The 22575-nt window shown below is 42.2% G+C and overlaps 1 protein-coding gene and 1 pseudogene across 6 annotated transcripts in view; one reads left to right on the top strand and one right to left on the bottom strand.

The window, feature by feature from the left end:
• The window catches only part of LOC126547256 (histone-lysine N-methyltransferase SMYD3-like), a 59688-nt gene that overhangs the window by 14703 nt on the left and 22410 nt on the right, over positions 1–22575 (bottom strand). For 5 of the 6 annotated variants that reach the window (XM_050195215.3, XM_055062853.2, XM_050195211.3 and 2 more), the window contains 4 exons: positions 20849–20953; positions 20022–20100; positions 13719–13905; positions 10956–11064 (listed from right to left, as the gene is read on the bottom strand). In XM_050195215.3, the coding sequence (XP_050051172.2) occupies positions 10956–11064; positions 13719–13905; positions 20022–20100; positions 20849–20953 (480 nt within the window). The remainder of the gene's footprint in view (positions 1–10955; positions 11065–13718; positions 13906–20021; positions 20101–20848; positions 20954–22575) is intronic. The other variant, XM_072288460.1, reaches the window with a different exon arrangement.
• Positions 7179–8332, top strand: LOC140215269 (tigger transposable element-derived protein 4-like; annotated as a pseudogene).

Below are 22575 nucleotides of genomic sequence, written 5' to 3'. Positions count from 1 at the left end.
ATGTCATATCAACATAGCTGCTGACGACGTTGACGCTTGAACTGAGTTAGCCTGCACGGCACGTAAGCAGGACTAGCTTTTTACGCACAAGCATACATGGCCAGACAGCGATATCGGCAAAGGCATGTTCGATGCCCTGAAAGAAGCGAGCATCAGAGAAGGAAGGCGCCTGGAGATGGAGAAGAGAATCATGCGCCGGGGAATGTACAAAGTGCGCTGAGAGCATGGCAAAGCAATGCCACCTGGAGGAAAGTCCAGGTGGAATTGAGCGAAGCGTCGCAGAGAAGGAAGGTAGGTGGAGGCCCATTGAGTTGACCTCCACTGGTAGTTGCTATGGGTGCTGTCTGCGGTATGGACGTGCAGGGTTTGTCTCGTGATAACATCATCCCCGCATGCTGTATGCTGTATGTGCGAGTGAAAGCATGCAACAGTGAGCCGATGATGGTGGTTCAGTCTCACGCACACAAAGAAGGAAAGCAGACAGGAAGCTGCCATCTTCCGTCGCACACAAAGCAGTGGAGGGAGGGAAAGAGGGGGCGACGCTCTACTCTGGCAGCTGCTGTGTATGGTGTGGCCGCGCGAGCCTTATCTTGAAAGCAATCTACGATGCGGACAGAATGTAGACGTTTAGGCGTACTGAGGGCTGATAAGTGTCATGTGCGCTATAGCACCCATACGCTTGCGCATCACCCACGTTCACGAAGTAAAAGATTACTGTAACTTTTTTGACAGCCCTTAAATTAGCAATGTTAGGCCACTTAGCTGCTTCGTCTGTCAATTGAGTTGGACTCAGACGCCTTGTTCACACCTTATGCAAGAATCGGCTTCGCAAACATGAGGTAATCCTAGTTTGTCGTGTTGCATCATCGAATGCAGGAGTTCTGCTGCGTAGTAGCACATCTCAGTGATCCTCACTGCAGTGAAGTGTGACTTCAATTCATCGCACTGCTTGAACATTCTTCTGACCACCGTTTTAATTGACAGCCACCTATCTATCTTAAGCTGATCGTGACCATCATTGAGTTTTTGATAGAGCTTGCGGTAAGACAGCTGTCTTGATGGGCACCGGCAAAACCAGTCATAAATTTCGCTCACCAAATATTCCAGCAAATATCTTGGAAAATATCTAGAGAGATTCCACAGCTACCTTAATTCTGCACAAGAAAAGTAGGAAGATACCTATAAAGAATGGGGTCAGACAAGGAAACACAATCTCTACAATGTTATACACTGCGTGCTTGGAGGAAGTATTCAAGCTACTAAACTAGGAAGGCTTAGGAGTAAGGATTGACAGCCAATATCTCAGCAACCTTCGGTTTGCCGATGACATTGTTCTATTCAGCAATATTTCAGACGAGTTACAACAAATGACTGAGGACCTTAAGAGAGAGAGTGTAAGAGTTTAACAGGGATAGCCGGGCTAGTTGGTGGTCGATATTGGAATGCATCATGTAACCGCGCAAACAACAACAGACAAAGAAGGAAACACACAGGACACACCGCGCCTGACCTGTGTGTTTCCTTCTTTGTCCGCTGTTGTTTGTGCGGTTACATGATGCATTCCAAGAGTGTAAGAGTGGGGTTGAAGATTAATATGCAGACGACAAAGATAATGATGAATAGCCGTGCAAGGGAACAAGAGTTCAGGATCGCCAGTCAGCCTCTAGAGTCTGTGAAGGAGCAAGTTTACCTAGGTTAACTAATCACAGGGAGCCCTGATCATGAGAAGGAAATTCATAGAAGAATAAAAATGGGTTGGATCGCATACGGCAGATGTTGTCAGCTCCTGACTGGAAGCTTACCATTATCATTGAAAAGGAAGGTGTACAATCAGTACATTTTACCAGTGCTGACATGTGGGGCAGAGACTTGGAGACTGACAAAGAAGCCTGAGAACAAGTTAAGGACCGTGCAAAGAGCGATGGAACGAAGAATGCTAGGCATAACATCAAGAGACAGAAAGAGAGCGGTTTGGATCAGAGAGCAAACGGGTATAGACTATATTCTAATTGACATCAAGAGAAAAAAATGGAGCTGGGCAGGTCATGTAATGTGCAGGTTAGATAACCGCTGGACCATTAGGGTTACAGAATGAGTGCCAAGAGAAGGGAAGTGCAGTCAAGGGCAGCAGAAGACTAGGTGGGGTGATGAAATTAGGAAATTCGCGGGCACTAGTTGGAATCGGTTGGCGCAGGACAAGGGTAATTGGAGATCGCAGGGAGAGGCCTTTGTCCTGCAGTGGACATAGAATGGGCTGATGATGATGATGATGAAATATTCCACATTTCTTGGGAGTGTTTCTACCACGGCACTCAAAACCGCCAAGTGGAGCGAATGGCACACACACCTCACCAAGATATTAGGAACTTCCATTCTAAGCTTTTGATACACTTCATTGTTGCCACCTACCATCACACTGGCATTGTCTGTTCTTATTCCCACCAACCTGTGCAAGTCAATGCAAAAAATACACTAGGCACTTCTTCAGTGCATCAACAAGTGACTGAGCTTTCAAGTCGTTGAGTTCGACCAAGCTCAGCAAGGTCACCACTACTTTGCCCAGCTTTCCACTGTCGTAAACAATGACGATGCCCAACAGCTTGGTCACAGAAATATCTGTTGATTAATCGAGAATCGTGTAGTAGGACCCAGGTTCCAAGGCGGACAGCAAATACTGAACAGTGTGGGGATAGAGGACATTCTTGATCAATGCACTGCACTTTGATTGGTGAAGTTGGAGATGCTTAGCTCTGTCACTGTCACAAAAATGGCTATGACACAGTTCAGCAAGATGATCCAAAGCCAAAACTGCCGAGTGCGTGCATAGGTACATGACAAGAGATCCCTTGGTAGTACGTGACTTGTCACACTTGCGATTTACAACTTGTAGAGTTGCCTGTCTACCGGAAGAAAACGGTGCAGTAGCTGAGAGGTGCTTTTTCTTTGCGGTGTGTGCGACCAGATCCACATGCTTGGGAGAAAGCTCTGTCTTGCAGTAACGGCATCGGGCTTGTCTGAAATTGTTTAGAACTTCGAGTAACCAGACTCGAAGCTTAGAGTCCGGCAGCCACTTTTTCCTGAACTTCTGCACATACTTCACAGGTCCCATTCTGCCTGGCCAAATGGCAGGCATACTCTCCGGAATGGCGTATGGATGGATGGATGTGGTTGCGCCTGGCAGTTGCTAGAGGGGCGCGCTACTGGAAGAAGGCCCATTCAAAGCGTCAGGCATGTTCCCATGTTCGGCACTGTGACACTTCAGTGACATCATTTGCACACAGTGACGTTTTCTCGCAGAAAAATATATAATTTTAAATACTTCGATTCCTCAGAAATAAAAATGTAAAACGACCAAAGACAGCCGCAAGAATAGCTAACGAGACTTAAAATTGGACAAAAAATCACACCTTTCGCAATGCAACAATTTTTTTCGCTAAACAATGTAAAAACCTGCTAGATTTAGTGGGAAAACAGCTAATTTGGCAACACTGGTCGGCACATTTCACTAATAGGAAGACTTTGGTCACATGTAGTGTACCATCGCTCCACTCGCTGTAAAGCTCAGCAGCAGCAGCAGCACGCAGAGAGAAAAGTGGTAAACTTATAAAATAACCAGAATCACTACTCGTCAATCATAAAAAAGATTGCCGCAGACATTGAGAAAGATAAAAAAGCCATCTTTCTGCTTCACCAAACAGAAAGCTATCAAAAGTTCGAATCTTACCCTGAATAATTCATCAGAGACTGCACCATATGGCACTTTCTTTCACCTAAAGTCTATGATCATGCCCAAGCTGAGCTGCTGACACTGCCACATAAAGGCACACTGCAGCGGTATGTTGGCCCTAGCTCAATGCCTTCGGGAATGAGTAGTGCAATAAAAGAAAGCCTTATTCCCGAGGCTTCTCTTCTCAGCAACAAGCAGCACATGCCTTCATTAATAATCGATGAGGCTGCAATAAAGCCAAAGTTTATATACGATCGCAAGTCTGACACAGTATTTGTTATCCGAGACAAGCCTGAAAACGATGTGCCGTGAAGCACGAATGAAAACCTCACTAACAGAGCCCCATGTTTTGTGCTTCATGAAGTAACCACTTTCTACAAGATCCCATGTCCTTACTATTTCACGAACCAGCTCAACAGGAGAGACTTGTTCGCTTGGACGAAGGATGTCATTGCTGCTGATGAGCAATGTTCCCTTGAACTGTAAGCATCACGACAGTGTTCGGCCAGCCGTGCCTCCTTTTTAGTTCTTTATGTGTGACGTACTGTTACAGTGCCAAGGAGCATACACCGTCTAATTGAGCAGTGAGAAAAAAATTGAAGGGATTCTAATATTGTCGTTAACAGAAAAATGCAATTTGTTTTCATATTCAAGAATGGCTATGGCTGGCATGCGAGTTTGAAGTAAATGTTTCCTAATCCTTTTCTTTTTTAAGTGAAATGTGTTGCTTCATTTATTATATCGGTCAGTAACAAATGATGCAGCCGTGCGCTGTTACTGCTACGCATCATCGCTTTTGTGCGCTAACTGTGATGTTCTGCACTTTCTTTGCTAATTTCCTGAAGTTGTAGAAAACGAAAAAAGAAAACATGTTGCTTAAGACATGGTTATTATGTTTAAGTCAACGCGCCGAAGCTCTCCCATCGAGCAGAAAGGGCCGGCTCACTATGCCCCCAGAACGTTACGGTGATAGGCAGAAACAGCCCCCCCATGCACAGGCCGTAAGAGCAAGTGCATGCTCTAGACTGGCCGTGCTCAAATCACAGTTACTGTATTTACTCAAATCTAATGCACACTTTTTTTTAATAAAATGTGTCCAAAAATTGCATGCACATTAGAATCGAGTATGACCCTAAATCTGCGTTATCATATCGCCATCGGCATTTCAAAATGGCTGCCTCGTATGCTCTTCGAGCCTAGCCTTGACCTACTGAAACTCCAGAGCTTCACAGATATCTGGCTTCTATGGGAGCCGCGTGCACCCACTCTTGTTCAACCGGTGACCATACGTGGCATTTTTATAACCTGCTCGTCTGCTACTTGGCGGGTGGCTGGGCAGTGTTCGAATGTGCGCGCCTGCTCTTCAGCTGCGGCAGACTGCTAGCATATGTGATAATTTCTTGCGATGACAACTAGTATGTCAAAATTGTTTAAAAGTACTCAATGTAGTGCTATGTAATAACATGTAAAACAGTACATGAATATGCAGAAATTTCACGCCACTCCACACAAGAAAAAGAATTAACCGATGAAGCGATTGTTCACGTGTTTGTTCGGCACGTCAAATATGCATTGCGAAGCTTCTAAGAAACCGATGAGTCTAGGCTGTTTAGGATGGTGTATGATCCATCACTTAGAATCAATGCTTCTATTATGCAAACTTCCTGACAAGCAACCATGATTGCGATAATAAGTGAAGTAGCAATTCTCCATAAAGAAAGTGACTACAGTACAGAAACAGAGGAGATATGGATGGCAGGAACGAACACACACACCATAGTTGCTGTCGTTTGGATTACCGACTCTTCCGCTCATAAAAATTGTTGCAATTGTCCATACATCATACTACAAGAAACTGATTGCCTGGTATGCACTGCCAGCTACATTTAACCTCCAAATATTAGCATATCCTAACAAACGTACTGATAAGGCAAGGCCATTGACATAACTGCCGAGGGCTTTTTGCTTCCTGGTTGAAGGGTCTGCATAATTATATACGTACAATGCATTTGATTCAGTAGAGACGGTGTGGCACCATGTAAGCCGTTTTCCCAGGCGTTCAGTATTGGAAATTGCGTAATCTGGAGTTTCGGTGAACCGTTGGAGAGAGAGGCAGACGAAGCATTCACTTTCCGTTGCTGACACTCTTCCTAATAGTAGTGTTGTCCCAGTGCGGGCAACGCTATCAGCCGTGGAGGCGGAGAGCATGCGAAAGCATGGCTGGCTTTGCTTAATTCATACCCCCGTCGTGAAGATATCGACATACGTGGCATAAAATCGTATTATTCGTTGCTGACTCCCAAAGTTATCAAAATGAAGTCTTTTCTCATTGAAATTTGCTTTTTTCGTCCCCCGATAATTCGAAAAATTCTGCGACCCTTTCCAAGTAAGAAAAATCGATCAGCAACTGTACTTATTTGCATAAAAGATTGGATTTCAATACAGTAGCCGACCGATTTTTCGGACTCCAAAAATTCGAACTTGATGGATATTCTAGACTTCATAAATGCACCATCAGGGTTCCCATAGAGTTAATGCATTTTCGTGATTGATTTTTCAGACAAGATAAAGCCAGAAGTTCGATTTTCCAGACAAAATTTTCCGCAACAAACCAGCGCTATGTGTCAGGGAGGACAGCATTTTCAATCTTGAGCCGCCTGACTAGCTTCGGCTCAGACGTGAAGTGGCTTGGATCGGTATAGTAATTTGATTAGCAAGTATAGAAGGTGTCCAAATCCACATGGCAACGGCGGTGCCTGCCGTAAGAAACGCCGATCTTAAAGGCCATGCTTTTGCCTGTAGCTTGCAGTGAAAGCGATTTTGAGAGCCTGCAACCGGTCATGCGCAGCCAGTTTTGGACACCACCTATGAACGCCAGGTGATGCTCATGATAACCACCATCATCATCAGTTTTGCCTCGGTGTCATAGGTGGTGTTGCGCAAGCTTTCATCCAGCAGTGATCCGCCGGCTTTTATCTAGTAGAGTGCAATTGAAATCATCACCTGCCATCACTAGCCGCCGTACAACATGTCATCGCTATTTCAGTGTGTTGCGGCCGTTCATCCAGCGCAACACCGATGTGTTTTCGACTCCATGGCCCCTGCTCTTCGCCCACCTGCACTGAATGTGTCGAAGAAGCATGGAAAATATTCGACCCCGACGCTGGACAAGGCCGCCATCATCAGGCTTATTGAGCAAGGACGGACCCAAGTCGAAGTCGCGAAGGAGTTTAATATCTTCAAACAGACCTTGTTTGATTTTGTCAAAAACAAAGCAAAGATCTTGTCTGCAGTCGACCAGTTGCACTGCAAAACTACAAGAAATGACCGAAAAGGACAACATCTGAAGCTTGAAGAGGCCCTGCAGCTGTGGTTGAAAGGAGTCCTAGCAAAGAACTTCCCCGTTTTGGGCAACATGCTCAAGCAGAAAGCCGAGATGCTCACTTTAAAAATGGGCATTCAGGACTTCAAGTTCACCAATGGGTGGATCCATGGGTTTAAGAAAAGGCACGGAGTCTCTTTCAAAAAACTTTGCGGGGGGAGCAGTGCTATGGATCAATCTACTGTCAGGATTACCGGACGAGTAGGTTGAAGGCTCTGCTACAAGAGTATGCTCCAGCAGACATTTTTAATTGTGACGAGACAGGTCTATTCTTCAAAATGCTGCTGGACCGTTCACTTTCCTTTACTAATGAGGCCTGTGCTGGTGGGAAGCATAGCAAGGAAAGGGTAACTGTCATGGTCGGGGAAAATGCGGTTGGCACCGAGAAACTGCCCCTTCTAGTCATAGGGAAGGTGAAAAACATGCGTTTCTTTAAGGGTGTGAAGAACCTGGCTGTGTGGTACAGCAGCAATACAAAGGCCTGGATTACACAAAGCTTGTTCGAAGATTACGTCCACTGCCTGGACCGGATGTTTGAGCGCCAGAAGAGGCAAGTGGTAATAGTCGTAGACAACTGCGGGACGCACGGCGCCGTAAACAACCTGCAAGCTATTCGTCTTGAATTCTTGCCGCCAAATACGAGTGTGCTCCAGCTGATGGACCAAGGGGTCATTAAAAACCTCAAGGTGCACTACCGGGCCCGTTTACTTGGCCACACACTCATGTGCTTCAACATGGGAAGACGTACTCTGTTAACCTGTTCTCTTCGACGATTGCAAATTGTTTTAGGCATGCTGGATTTTGCGACTCTGAAGAGCCTGTGACCGAAGAGGCAAACAGCACCGCTGCAGACATCAAAACCGGCGAGCAGCTGACTGCCGACTTGCACAGCAGTGGGATGGACCTTCCCGCTGCTGTTACTTTTCACGAGTTTGCCACGATCGACAACAACATAGAGTTGTGCGCGGAGCTTACAGACAATGAGATCGTGCACCAGGTGACCGCACCGCCACAAAGCGACTCGGACTCCGATGATGACACCTCTGGCTGCCCGCAACCATCAATGCAAGACGTTGTCAATGCTGTAATATTGTTGTCTAGTGTGTATGACGAGAACATGATGCTTGTACAGATGCAAGAAGACATCGTTACAGAATGCAGGAATTTAAAACAAGGGACCATCAGCGACTTTTTCAGTCCAGTTTAGCTGGAATAAAGTTCCGTTTTGCAGCTCACGGATTTTTTGGACTGTTCTTTTATTCAGACTATTTATTGGTCCCCTCCAGGTCTGGAAAATCGGTCGGCTACTGTACGAAGAAATTTCGGTATAACGAAGCAAATTGCCAGTTTTACCAACTTCGTTATATAGAGGTTTAACTGTACAAGGTTTTCAATGAAACTAAAATTGGGAAATGAAAAAAGTTAGCCACCCAAATAGCAACTTTCACTAAACTGAAGTTAATTATGTGGAGATTTTAGTGCATACTGAAATACTGAAAGTTGCTGACTCCAAACACTACAACTGGTAATGACATCTGCCGTGCCACACACAACTAAATGCACTGAACTCTCACTGCAATGACTACATCATCCTTACATGCTGATGTAAACATGATGGCAGTAACATATCGGTAATTATCATGAAGGTATTTTTGCATCTTTTTCAGAGAGATGCGTTGTACAATGCAGTAATGGTTTGAACTCATTACATTTGATTGCAGTTTAAAAATTTCTTGACGAGTGAATAAATCTTTTGATGTTCTTTCATATATCTATGTTATTATGTCTATGCTAACTCTCCAGCACATTCATGACATTTTATTTTTCACATCCTGTACACCTTTCTAGCTCCATGACTTAAGCTTTACTTGAGATTAACTCCTGGTGCAAATGACGAGGCAGTCGTAGAGAGCACCACGTGGCAAGCAAGGGGTGAGAATTTAGCAATGGGGCAGATTACCTCCTATCAGAGCAACATTTGCTCAGGCATCCTGATTGGCAACGTAAGCGGTCCTTGTTAAAGGCCTGGGGGGAGGGGCTTAGGCCTTGTGGGGGGGGGCTTAAAGGCCTTGGGGGGGGGGGGGGGGGGGGCTTAAAGGCCTTGGGCGACTTATCATTTCTGTTAATTTTATCTACACATCATGGTGCAAATTCTGGCAAAAGTCTAGCTTGAAATAATGTGTTGTTAAGGAGAAAAAAACACTGCATTTAGAGTGATTCAAAGTGCTCAGTTTCACTCATGAACACACTGAAAATGATCAATTTTGTGCCGTTTCCCATTCCAAAACCAGATATCAGAGCGAGGCCATCTTGATCTTGTTTGAAAGAGGATCATTCCAGCTTGCTTTCCTGTCAAAAACGATGCTTGAATGCTGTTTCAGAAGAAAGCTACTTGGTTTTGTAGCTTGAAATGTATATTTTTGCACTCTTAATAGCTTTCCTAAAAAAATTAGTTGTGCAAGTCACAAATTTTGGGAGCGGGCACTGTCTCTCTGCTACTCATTCATTTCTTCTAATTTTGTTATTGTGAATTCTAGAGTGTTAGAGTGTAGAACCACTATGATGCAGAGTTTAAGACATAGCAACATTTTTAAATCTTGCAGAAATCATCAACAAAAATTCAAACCTGCAATGTTGCAACTTTAGAATTTCATAACTTTGTCTAAAATATAGATACAAGCATTAAAATGCCAAGTTGCACTCTTTGGACATTCAGAAACAAACCTGCTTAATTTTAGTTCGCTTGCTTTCGTACACTTTTTTGCAACTTACCTAACAAATTCATAACTCTGAAAATATTTAATTTTTTATAGGACTGACATTGAAAAAAGCTACTTGAATATTTGCACTCAGCAAACAAGACTGAATATTTCTTGAAAATTTCAGGTGTCTAGAGCAAAGAACAAAGATTATCTTCCCAGAACCCATTTTTCTCTTAAAGGGGTGCTGAAACACTTTTTTAATATAGTAAGAAAGCAGTTCCGATCTGTCGAAGAGGCTCCTGTGAACATGCGAGCTAAATATTATTGCACTGCATACAGTAGGGTATATTACAATCTCATGTCAAAAAACAAAAAATTGCTTGCTCACGCCAACTGCTATTGACTGCTTTCGTGATTGCGAGAACATTCTCAGTAATACTGTAATTGCCAACTTTGAGTTACTATATAAATGAAATATATACATGTCTGCGAATTGAACATGACAGAGAAATTATTTCATCCTTGCACTGCTGGTCTACACACGACAATTGCGTGTACAGTAGCTGCGTCTGGTGCGTATGGCCTCCAAGAGAGTAGCGGCCTACTCTGCAATGTAGTCTACCGCAGCTGCCACGGGGTGCCGCAACGAGCCCTCTTGCCGCTGAGACACTCAACTTTGTTCAGGGCTTGGCCCCTTTGGCTTCTCCCCTGTGTAACTTCCAGCATGCTAGTGGAGATGAAAAGAGAGAGAAAGCCACTCATCGGTGCGATGACTACATCTAACTCCACTTATATTCAAAGAAAAAAAAAATGCGGCAGAAGATTCGTGAGGCGATGTAATATAATAATGAGGCCATTCTACGATTAGTTCGAAAAGTGTTTCAGGACCCCTTTAATATCATAGAGGCTTGCTATGCCAGAGAACATATCATGTTGATGTCTATGCCACAAGGTGTTGCAGTTTTGAAGTCATCTGACCACATAGCTTTTATATCAAATTAAAAAGCCTTCAAAGATTCACCATTAACACTTAGTTGAAGTTTTTCATAAAGGCATGCAGAGAAATCAAACAAAACTGCACAGTGTGCATGCAATATTTAAATAAAGAAACTGAAATGCATTGCGGAATGACAGAGTACCTCACCTTCTCAAAGTACTCCATAGCCTTTTTTAGTTGTACTGTAACGTGGTAGAGCTTCGCTATGCTGTACAGCAGCACACCATAAACAGGACTGTACAGCCCATAACATTGTCTGCAAAACAGAACATTACCAGTAGCTTATTGGTAAGCATTACTGACAAACATTAATCAGCATTCTGCTTCTTCAGTAACTGTATTTTGCTGGGCATTATGATAATTTTCAATTACTATGGTTGTCTCTCAAATACTAAACAAACTTACCAAGCACTGTTTTTTAATTATGAATTTGCAGATCTTAATTAAATAGCAGTTTTTCAATGTGTAAGGCACTTTGTACGAGACAACAGACTTATGCAAATGTCTCACAATCCTGACACACATTACTTCTGGCAAGGAAAAGCGAAATAAATGTGACAAACACTAAAAATGACAAGAGTCCCATCCAAAAAATTAAAATTAAATTATGGGGTTTTACGTGCCACAACCACTTTCTGATTATGAGGCACGCCGTAGTGGAGGACTCCGGAAATTTCGACCACCTGGGGTTCTTTAACGTGCACCTAAATCTAAGTACACGGGTGTTTTCGCATTTCGCCCCCATCGAAATGCGGCCGCCGTGGCCGGGATTCGATCCCGCGACCTCGTGCTCAGCAGTCCAACACCATAGCCACTGAGCAACCACGGCGGGTAAGAGTACCATCCAAAGCCAGCAAATAGATGAAATGTAGTTGCACACCAGTACGGCCACTCAAGTCTTTAACATTTCTTTCAATGCCGGGTATTAAGTAGGCAGCTGTTCCACATACTATAACTGACAATTTACAAAGTTACTTGAAGTTGGCTGCCCAGCAAGGACCAACTTCGACTAAATGCCTCATTCACGTGTCACCAGTGATGCCATAATTTTTTTTAAGCAAATCGCTAAAGCGAGACGAGGAAGTTGCTAAAATTGTCACTAAAACGCTAGAGTAAATTTTAGGTAATGTAAGTGTTTTTGGAACACCATAATCTACGCTAGTATGGTGTAAATTATTTACAGAAGCATATCACGTTTGTCTAGGAAAGAATAAACAGAAAATACTCCCCACATGAGTGAGGCATAAACAGTTAATTTTCCAGCAGTGTTTAGTGGGCTTTTACTTTGCTATTACACTTACATAACAACGGACAATGACAGCTGCAATTTGGCATTTCCCACTGATTGGGAGGTTCCATGCGAAAAGGAAGCAGTGTGTTCAGGCTCGCATGAACAAGCCCAGCCGCTTCTATGTATACGCCTTTCTACAATCAATCTTATTATTCACCTGCTGCATTTTAAATGTCACAATAAAATTTATAAATGTCCACCAATTGAACGTATTTAGTCAAAGTGCAGAACCCGGAGTTTAAGACCCATTCAAATCAGTGTTGTAAAGAATTAAAAAGAAATAATAATAAATAAAACAAAGAAAGAAAAAATATTTGCATTTTCATTTATTCATTTACCCACAGCGCCACAGTGGCGTTACAGTCGGGGGGTTGTAAAAAAAAATAATTTTACAAGGGCAGTCACAATGACAATGCAAACACTTCATTGTCAGTAATATTAACAAGAAATGAAGATAAAGCATTCCATTCTCGAACAGTGTTAGGAAAGAACGACATCTTGAACATATCGGTTCTTGGCCTGAATTCGCGCACTTTATGGTTGTGCAGTTGTGAATAGCAGTTGTGAGAACACTGCTATTCCTGAGAAGGCAACTACTGCATCATGATGACAGAGCCTATGCATCATACAGCCAGTTTTAACCATTCACATTCGCTTTTTATTAATAAGGTGCATTCTAAAGATTATTTTTGAAGCAACTTTCCTAACTTCAATGTCGCTAAAATATTGCCAATTGTTCTGTCACGTCGGTAAAAAAAGTTGCTGGCCGCTGAATCTAAAAAATTGTAGCTAAATCTAGCAACAAAATCACTATAAAAAGGCAACACTGCATGTTACTCAAGCATCTATGATTCAAGGAAATAAGAAGGAAAGAAAGAAAGGAACACAACAAAGCAAACAAACAAATGAGAAGAAAGGACCATGTCAGCGTCTAAACCTTTTCAGCAACAGCTATGAGCTGCTGGGCTGTTTGGATAGGAACAATGCTAAATACTTTACTCTTCAATATACAGCACTACCAGCACATGCGAGAAATTGTGCCTGGTTTAAATGGAGTATAATTAATCACAGCAGTGGCTACAGTGATAACAAATCTTCCCATTAGTACCTTGAAAGTCTAAAACTGATAAACAGAGCGCTTCTTGCTATATCACATTCACAGAAGTGGTGATTAGAGGCTAAATAGTCATTGTTTTTCAACCTGTTCCTTTCATTTTCACTTAGCTTTAAGAAAGTTGGTAGAAATGTCACCCGTGAATGAGACTTTTCGAGTCGAATAGGGCCTTGCAGAGTGGCTGGCTTGGAGAAGTAAGAAAATTGTCTATTAGCACACTTTGCCGTGAAACCTGTAACACTGAGATTCTTAAACATGCAACTCTGAGCAGTGAAAACTGTGTACGTGACCATACGCACAGTTACTACAGTCTCACTCCAGCCAAAGCAGTATGAGCAAATAAACAGAGCTGGTACTTTGTTGCGCTTAGTGAAAAGTAAAAGTGTATGCGACACTGAAAGGCAGGAAATACAGCTCCTCAAATTAAAGTTAAAAAGACAAACAAATGCTGTTCTTATGCAGTTCCTGAGCATGAAAAGTGCCATGTGAATCTTTGTGCACCCACCTGTAGATGGGCTCGCGAGCCAGGTAAGGTGGCAGTGCAGCCTGGTAGTCCTCCAAACCAAGACAGCACTTGGACAGCAGGTCCAGCGCATGGATCCGTGCATAATCTGCTTCTACGAGCTGCTCTGTTTCCAGTAGGTTTTCAGCCCATTGGCGCAGCTGCAGGAGGGTTGTTGTATGCTGCATTGCTGTGACAGGGAAGGCATGTGCCAATACTGACTCTGCTGGTCTAATTCATTTCTAGGGGTGTATGAAAAGTACCAAGATGATGCTGACTATCCTCTTAAAGGGGTTGTGCAATAACATTGAAGAGGTGGAATGTGCCTGCTATAAAAAGGCATCAAATCCAGAAGCTTCGCCAACAAAAAGTCATGCAAGCAGATATGCAAGCACATACCATGCCCCTCTTGATACCTTCGTGATCTTAGCCTCCTTTCCATCATTTGTACTGCACTTGATGATGTGCAGCTGCAACAATGTGCAACAGTGCACTTGTTGCACCACTCATCATTGTGCTGAGGATAAGTATTGGCATGACAGAGGTACTATTCTCTTCCACCACAGAATGACACCACAGTCATGTTGCTCGATATTTCGTCATTTTTGATCAACAACAACAGCCATTGTGGTTATTGTGGTGCCACAATTATCACGAAAAGTGGGGGGCACTTCAATCAGTTGAAGGAAAGGGTAGGCAATCTTATGAATAAAAAATGCAATCCCCTTGCAGCCAGGTACGGGAATAATGTTTGGCTTGGGTGTTGATGATGGTATTGTTAAAGGGACACTAAAGGGAACTACCAAGTCAAACTAAAGTGATAGATTAGTGCTCGAGAATCTCTAAGGCGTCAATTTTATCGTGAACAGGGCCTTATTAATTGAGAAATCGAGGTAAATGCAGGACATGATTAGAGACTCCCCTGGGACATTCAAGCACTTGCCCGATGACGAAAGCACTCATCAGTCAAATTCTGTCACTAGTACTCAACTACTCGTTGAAAAAGACATCCTCGTATTGTATTATGGGCATATGAGTTGGCATATGAGTGTGGCAGCTATGCGGATCCGTCAAACGTTTTTGTGCTTTCTGGTGTAGATCTTATCTGCCAGAACGACTGCATGTTCAAATGAAGAGCCACAAGCCTCGACGAATCTACTGGACATGCGCACGACTTCCCTGCTGCGTTGCCCTGCCTCTGACGCACTGACCAGATGCTCGGATGCTTTTCTACCGAATCTCTTTCTGCCAGCACCAGCCTCATCGACGCTATCATCGGGCTTTCATCCGCAGCAACTTAAGTGCGAGTCGACTGTGTGGTCCTTTAGTTGGCATGTGAGCGCAGCAGCTACGTGGATCTGTCAACTTTTTTTGTGCATTCTGGTGCAGGTTAGTCCCATTGCATCACTGTACTTACTCTAAGCACACAAGCAATGTCAACCTGCTGCTGTTTCCATGCCCACGTGTTCCTTTTGACATTGCATGTGAATGCTATGATGTTACCAAGTTGCTGTTGTTGGGAGGAGATATTAAGCTGAACCCCAGTCCTCCAAAAGAGGATCCACGTAAAAACAGTAGTGACGTTGTGGTGCTATTAAAATCCCTTAATGAGAAAACTGACAGAAATCACGCTGAGGTTCTATCACAACTTAACGAAATGAAAGAAATTCAATTGAATTTAGAAAAACAAATAATTGACATTAATGACTGTCTCATCACCGTAGAAGAAAGAATGGCTGTTTCAGAAGGTTGTGCTGGAGTCATTAACTCCGATTTAGTATCAACTGCTGTACGCACCGAAACTACTGCCATTAATTAACGCTTAGACGAGTTTGAAGACAGATCTCGGCACGAGAACTTAATCATTTATGGGCTGGATGATAAGCAATCCGAGTTGTGGGCTGAGTCAGAGGTAATCTTGCACAATCTACTGACGTCAACGCTTGAACTTCAGCTCATGGATGAAGCTATTTCTCGTGCTCATAGGTTAAGGAAATATCTGCCACATAAACGCCGCCCCATTATCGCCTGGTTTGCAAGTTTTGAGGTGAAGGATTCAATTTTCATGGCTAGATCGAAACTAAAGGCAGCCGGCATCAGTGTTACGGAGGATTATTGCATTTCCACTCGTACATCTTGGAAAAAGCTGTCTGAATTCGGGAAGGCTAACAGTAAACACTACTCCATTAAATATGATAAGCATTATATGAACAATATATGTTATATGTACGTGTTGTCCACGGATAGTGTTTGCGAAGTTGATGCTCGTGTTGTTCCATCTTTTCACAACCGTGAGAGTGCCTCCCGCGGTCATTCCTCTGTCATAAAAATCACCAAAACCAATTCCTTCTTCAGGCAAAATTTCATTTCTTTTTTCGAACATATGTAGCGTCGTCAACAAGCGTGATGATCTATCATCATTTATTGACATGCGCAATGCTGATGTCATCATACTAACGGAAACCTGGTTATCTTCAAAGATATGCAATGCTGAAATATTTTAATGTGAAAAGGATTTCAATTTTTACCGATGTGAACGCAGTGATAGAGCAGGAGGTGGCGTCCTAATCGCTATGTCTGATAACTTTCACTACTTTCACATTCCTGTCATTAGCACTTTAGAATTAGTGTGCACGTGTATTAAAGTCAGTCACCATGACATGATCTTTTGTGCCTGCTACCGCTCATCAACCGCACCTTCAGCTTTTTGTTCCGAGCTTTATGACATGTTGAATAGCATTATACTCAGGTACCCTTACTCACTGATATTTCTAATGGGCGATATTAATTTCCCTAAAATAATGTGGTATGGCATATATCCGATACCCTCTGTTACTTCTAGTTTAGAAGAGGATTTTGTGAATCTATGTTATGACTTTAACTTTGCACAACTAATAACTGAGCCAACCTGAACGACGTCTACAAGTGCCAACATACTTGACCTCGTCCTCACTAATTTCCCCGATGTTGTTACCTCCCTCAACCTGGCCTAAGTGACCACTGTTTGATAAACGTTATGCTAGAGGGCAACATCAAGCATGTTCCAAAGAAAAGGAAATATATAAGGGATTATTCTTCAGCTGATTTCATTTCGATTAATAAGGAATCATCCCATTTCATTGATGACTACATGCCTAATTTTTCTGAACGAACCATTGAGTATAATTGGCATTTGTTTAAAAATAAAGTGAAGTACCTGATTAATAAACTTGTGCCACTGCGTATTATTCCTTGCGAACATCGTTCGGCGTGGTTCAATACTTTTTTAAAATGCCTTCTCAGTAAAAAAAAAAAAAAAAAAAAAAAAAGAAAAAAAAAAAAAAAAAAGCCTACATTTCGCAAAGCTAAGCGATCGAACAACTCTGAGTTGTGAAATAAGTACCATCTCGCATTTTTAGCATTTAAAAATGCAGCATGTGAAGTGAAGGGTGTTTTTTTCAATAAAACCCTAACATCATTACTTATAGAAAATCTTAAAAAGTTTTGGAACATAATTGGTGGTTCTAAAGACAGTACAATCTCATTAAACAATAATGATGGTGTCCCTGTTCCACTTTCTCAATGCTGTTCCTTGTTAAATGAAATGTTCACAATGTCTTTTTCCCAAGTGCCAGCTGTTTTCCAAGTGACATCTGCATATTGTAGAATGGATTACCCACCGATAGATCCTGTGCTTATAAATTCTTTTGGTGTGTTGCACTTAATGAAAAACTTGAAATTGTCTTCGTCATGCGGAACAGACGGTATCAACACAAAATTTTTGAAGAACACTGCAATGTACTCCTCTATTATATTAACAGAACTTTTTTCACAGTCCATCGCTTCGGCCCAGTTACCTGGCGATTGGAAGGTGGGCAAGGTGGTACCCCTTTTCAAGTCTGGTGACGTCAATTCACCATATAATTACAGACCTATATCATTAACTAGCATTCCTTGCAAACTATTAGAACATATTATTTACTCATGCTTAGTTAATTTCCTCAAATCTAATGTATTCTTTACGACGAAATGGGTTTTGTAAATGAGACACAACTAATTTGCTTGACCAATGAACTTTTCGCTGCTCTTGACAAGGGGTGTTATGTTGACTGCATATTCCTGGGGATTTTCAGAAAGCGTTTGACCTTGTCTCTCACCCTCTACTTCGTTTAAAGTTAAGCAAATTAAACATAGATCCTAACATTTCTGCCTGGATTGAAAATTTTCTTTCGAATAGAATGCAATTTGTGACAGCTAACAATTTTGATTCCTTTTCTTGTCCAGTTACTTCCGGTGTGCCGCAGGGTCCTGCCCTCGGCCCACTTTTATTTTTAGTCTACATTAATGACCTGGCTAATACAGTTAAATCATCCACCGGGCTATACGCTGATGACTGCGTAATTTATTGCATAATATCATCTGACACTGATCTTCTAGCACTTCAATCTGACCTCGACGCTATAACTAACTGGTGCAACGCATGGCAAATGCATTTGAACGTTAAAAAGTGTAAAGTAATGAGAATCTCCCGAAAAGCTTCTACTTGTAACCCTCCTCTTTATCACATTGATGGCTCTGTACTAAACGAGACTACCACGTATAAGTATTTAGGTTTCACCTGACTGCTAAGCTTTCTTGGCAAACCCATGTTAACTATGTCATTAACAATGCTAATCGCACGTTAGGTTTCTTACGCCGCAACTTTTCAAGGGCACCATCTTCTCTTAAATTAACATTATACAAAACACTTGTAAGGTCTAAGATTGAATATGCATGCGTGTTGTGGGATCCCAGTAAAGAATTTCTTAATAATTAATTAGAATCAGTACAAAACTGTAGTGCATGTTTCATTTTATCAAATTATTCCCGCTTTTCAAGTGTATAGTCGATGAAACACATTTTGAAACATCCTAACCTTTCTCTGCGCAGAAAAGTGTTTCGTTTATCGTTATTTCATAAGATTTTTCATAATCCACATCTGAAAAATGAACTTCTTAATGAGCCATCTTATTTGTCTTGTTGTATTAATCACCGTCATAAAGTTGAAATCGCTTTTTGCCATACTAACTTGTTTTGCGATTCATTCTTGCCAAAGACATTGAGGGAATGGAACCACCTGCCCACCTCTGTCATCGCCATTCCAAGTGTTTCTGCATTTAAATCCGCTGTTGATAATTATTATTCTATATACTAGCCACCAACAATGACAACAATTATGCATTTTTTTCCCACTCCCTCCTGTAACGCATTCGGGCATTGAAGGTAATGAAATAAATAAATAAATTATAATATGAAATAAAATGTTACTTGTCCAGTTCCATTTCATGTTTCGAAAAAAGAACTCATTGAAATTACCGTTGACAACGACGCAGGCGGTCAAAAGGTTTCTTTTTCGCTTGACTCTGTGCCACCCACGCTTTCGCGTTTCAGTACTTTCCTGATTATGTAGTGCTGCGCTGGTTTTGCTGGCTCGCGAAACTCGCACAAACTGCAAGTAGCAGAGAATTCAACTTCCATGTGATGTCGCGGGATGCCCGAACGGTCGATGACACTTGACCAAAAAGAAGCTGCAGCGGCGACGAATCCGCCGCTCTGTCTTGGCTCGGTCCCGCCGTTTGTCGGGCGCCGTTTTACTCACTGACGGCAGCAAAGGGCGGTGATGGCGCATGCAACGTCACCACTCCCCCGGTTGGGTGACGGGAGATTTGAATTTCGAAAAAGGTATTCAGACCCTTCAGATACAATTTTTCTCGTAAACGAAGTCTCTTCTTGGCACAAAACAAGCGTTGCGAGGTTTCTGGAATGGTATATAAACAGTCCACGTCGACTTATTATTTGCCTTTAGTGTCCCTTTAAGCAACTATGCAGGTTTAATTTCTATATTAAGGAGTCCTGCAGGGCCCCTATCTCGTCGCCATTGTAGTGGGCATGTGTAGCGACACTCTTAGAAAGGTAGTCGAAAAACAAAACCTTAATTCCATGTGCCACCAATATATATACATAACTAAATTATGGGGTTTTACGTGCCAAAACCACAATCTGATTATGAGGCACGCCGTAGTGGGGGACTCCGGAAATATGGACCACCTGGGGTTCTTAACGTGCGCCTAAATCTAAGTACACGGGTGTTTTTGCATTTCCCCCCATCGAAATGCAGCCGCCGTGGCCGAGATTTGATCCTGCGACCTCGTGCTTAGCAGCACAGCACCATATGTATACAAAGACACAGAGTTGCCAACTTAACACTGAAACCGAAACTGAAAAACAAATACACAGCACTACAGGAGGGGTAGAAAACATTGAACTGGCAGAGACCAGACCCCTCACCTTGTTCCTCAACTTCCTTCATCTTTTCTTTCACACTGGCAGTAAGTGCAGCTGACTTCTCCGTGACATAATCAGGCACCTGGAAATCAAATATATCAATGACTCAGCCAAGCTGATGATGCGCAGTGCTCAGATGGTGCCGCTGCTTTCATTTTTTTTAGCCAAACTCAACATATGCTAATTCCCAGACTTTTCCACATTGCAGTAAAAATGAAAGTGATAAAGGGAATGGCATCGCTCTGGTTTCTTTTTCTGAGATACACAGCCATGAGCCAAGCATTTAATATGAAGAAAAAAGAAGTTCATATTTATTTTAACAATTTCATGTAAAGGTCATTTGGTGTGAATACATGTAGAAATATTCTAGAAAGCATAGATTCATGGAAATACTAGAAACAAGAAGCACAGACAGATCCTAACTAATTTTAATAATTTCCTTCAAGAAGGCCCCCCTCCCCTTTTCCCCATTAACACAACAAGTAATATTTAATTAAAGACCAGCATATTCCATAAGTTAACACTACACTTTAAGCTAATAACAGCTGCAATACTTCAGATGTTCAGGGCAACAAGCATAGTCACTTCAAGCTTAAAATGTTTTGCTAAGGATATTAGTTAAGGATGGGTAAGAATTACTTCAATGACACTTGCTTTACAAGACAAATTAATTACATGTTTAAAATGACTTCTGCATCAGCCTCTGCATCCATCTTTCATTAAATGGTTACTACAGCTACAGATTAGGGCAATTACTAAGATAAAAAATAAGCTTACACTACTCTGAACTCTGCAACTGAAAAACTTGATTAAAAAACTAAAGAACATACCTTGTTACTACACTTTGTGCAGCTGCATTCAAAGTAGTATTGGCTTTTTAACTCTTGCTGCCTCACATACTTTGGAGCCATCACATCAATGTAGCTCACTCTGATCTGCATGAACAATTTGGTATTATGATGACTACTGGGATCACAGTGCATCATTAGGGGATTCCTAAAATAAATGTATCTGCACTGATTAATGTCAAACAGACAGACATCAAAACCTCTTGGTTTCTTTAACAGAAACTTTAATGGAGTGTAACTATTTGTTCCATCCATTTACTGAAAGATTGCACCAAATGAAAATAACGAGCTGTTCCGAAAAGTTGGCAAACATTATAAAAATCAGAGAGCTAATACAACAAATATAATTTAAAAATAGCAAGCACTGATGGATGCAGAAACAGCACCTGATTTCACACATGTAGAAATAGCTGTAAACAACATAAACCGCTTGCTGTGATGCCAAAAGTAGCTAAATAGCATTTGTTTCTGCTTATGTTGCTGCTTTGTCCTGTAGTACTGTCCAGCCTTGAAAAATCATCATGGGGCTGCTCTTTAGAGAGGAGTATGTTTTACACTGTTTTAGCAGAGCACTCACTCTCGCAACAGTTGACAATCTCAGACATTGAGACATAAAATGCTTATGGGCGGCATCATGCAGGTTTAAAAGTACACTAAAGGCAAATATTAAGTCAAGCTAAAGTGATAGATCAGTGCTCAAGAATCTCTAAGGTGTCAATATTATCGCGAACAGAGCCTTGGTAATTGAGAAATCAGAGTAAATGCAATACATGATTAGAGACTCCACCGGGACGTTAAAGTACTTGCTCAATGACAAAGGCACTCCTCATTTAAGCACTGTTACTATGTAGTACTCAATCACTCTTCATAAAACAACATTGTATTGTATTATAAGACGACACAAAGTGCTACTTGTCCAGTTCTATTGCATTTTTAGAAAAGAGAACTAATTGACATTACCCTTGACAACGACGTGGGCGGCCGAAAGATTTCATTTTCGCTCGACACTGCGCTGCCTGCGCTTTCAAGTTTTAGTAGTTTCGTTATTGCATAGTGCTGTGCTGGTTTTCCTGGATTGCAAAACTCGCACAAACTGCAAGTAGCAGAAAATTCCACGTCCATGTGAAGTTGCGGGATGCCCAAACGGTCCACACCCCTTTACCAAAAGCAGCTGCAGCGGCGAATTCACCGCTCTGTCTTGGATCGGTTTCTTCATGGCGTTTCTTCATGTCGGATCGGTTTCTCCATGGTTTCTCCATTTGTGTTTTGTGCAAAAAACCGTACTGCCATCTGTCGGGCGCCGTTTTACTCACCGATGGCAGCAAAGGGCGGTGATGGTGTATGCAACATCACCACTCCCCAGTTGGGTGGCGGGAGATTCGAATTGCGATAAAGGTATTCGGAGCCTTCAGATGGAATTTTCTCATAAACTAAGTCTTTTCTTGGCATGAAACAAGCACTGCAAGATTTCTTGAATGACATTTAAACAGTCCACGTCGACATAGCGTTTGCCTTCAAGGTCCCTTTAAGTCAAGCTCTTGCGCAGTCTCGTCAGACATCACTTGTCACTCATCGCCAATTGATGTGAAGCAAATAGTTTAAAAACATCTGAGGACACCTAAGCACTTATGAGTTGTGAATGCGAAAGCATTAATGTCCAATTAAATGCCACTGAGTGGTCCTTTGAGTTATGAACTGCTCGCGGGCAA

The sequence above is a fragment of the Dermacentor andersoni genome, chromosome 1, assembly GCF_023375885.2.
Source record: "Dermacentor andersoni chromosome 1, qqDerAnde1_hic_scaffold, whole genome shotgun sequence".
In the NCBI taxonomy this organism is placed as follows: Eukaryota; Metazoa; Arthropoda; class Arachnida; order Ixodida; family Ixodidae; genus Dermacentor; species Dermacentor andersoni.
This window is presented reverse-complemented; position numbering and strand designations above follow the sequence as displayed.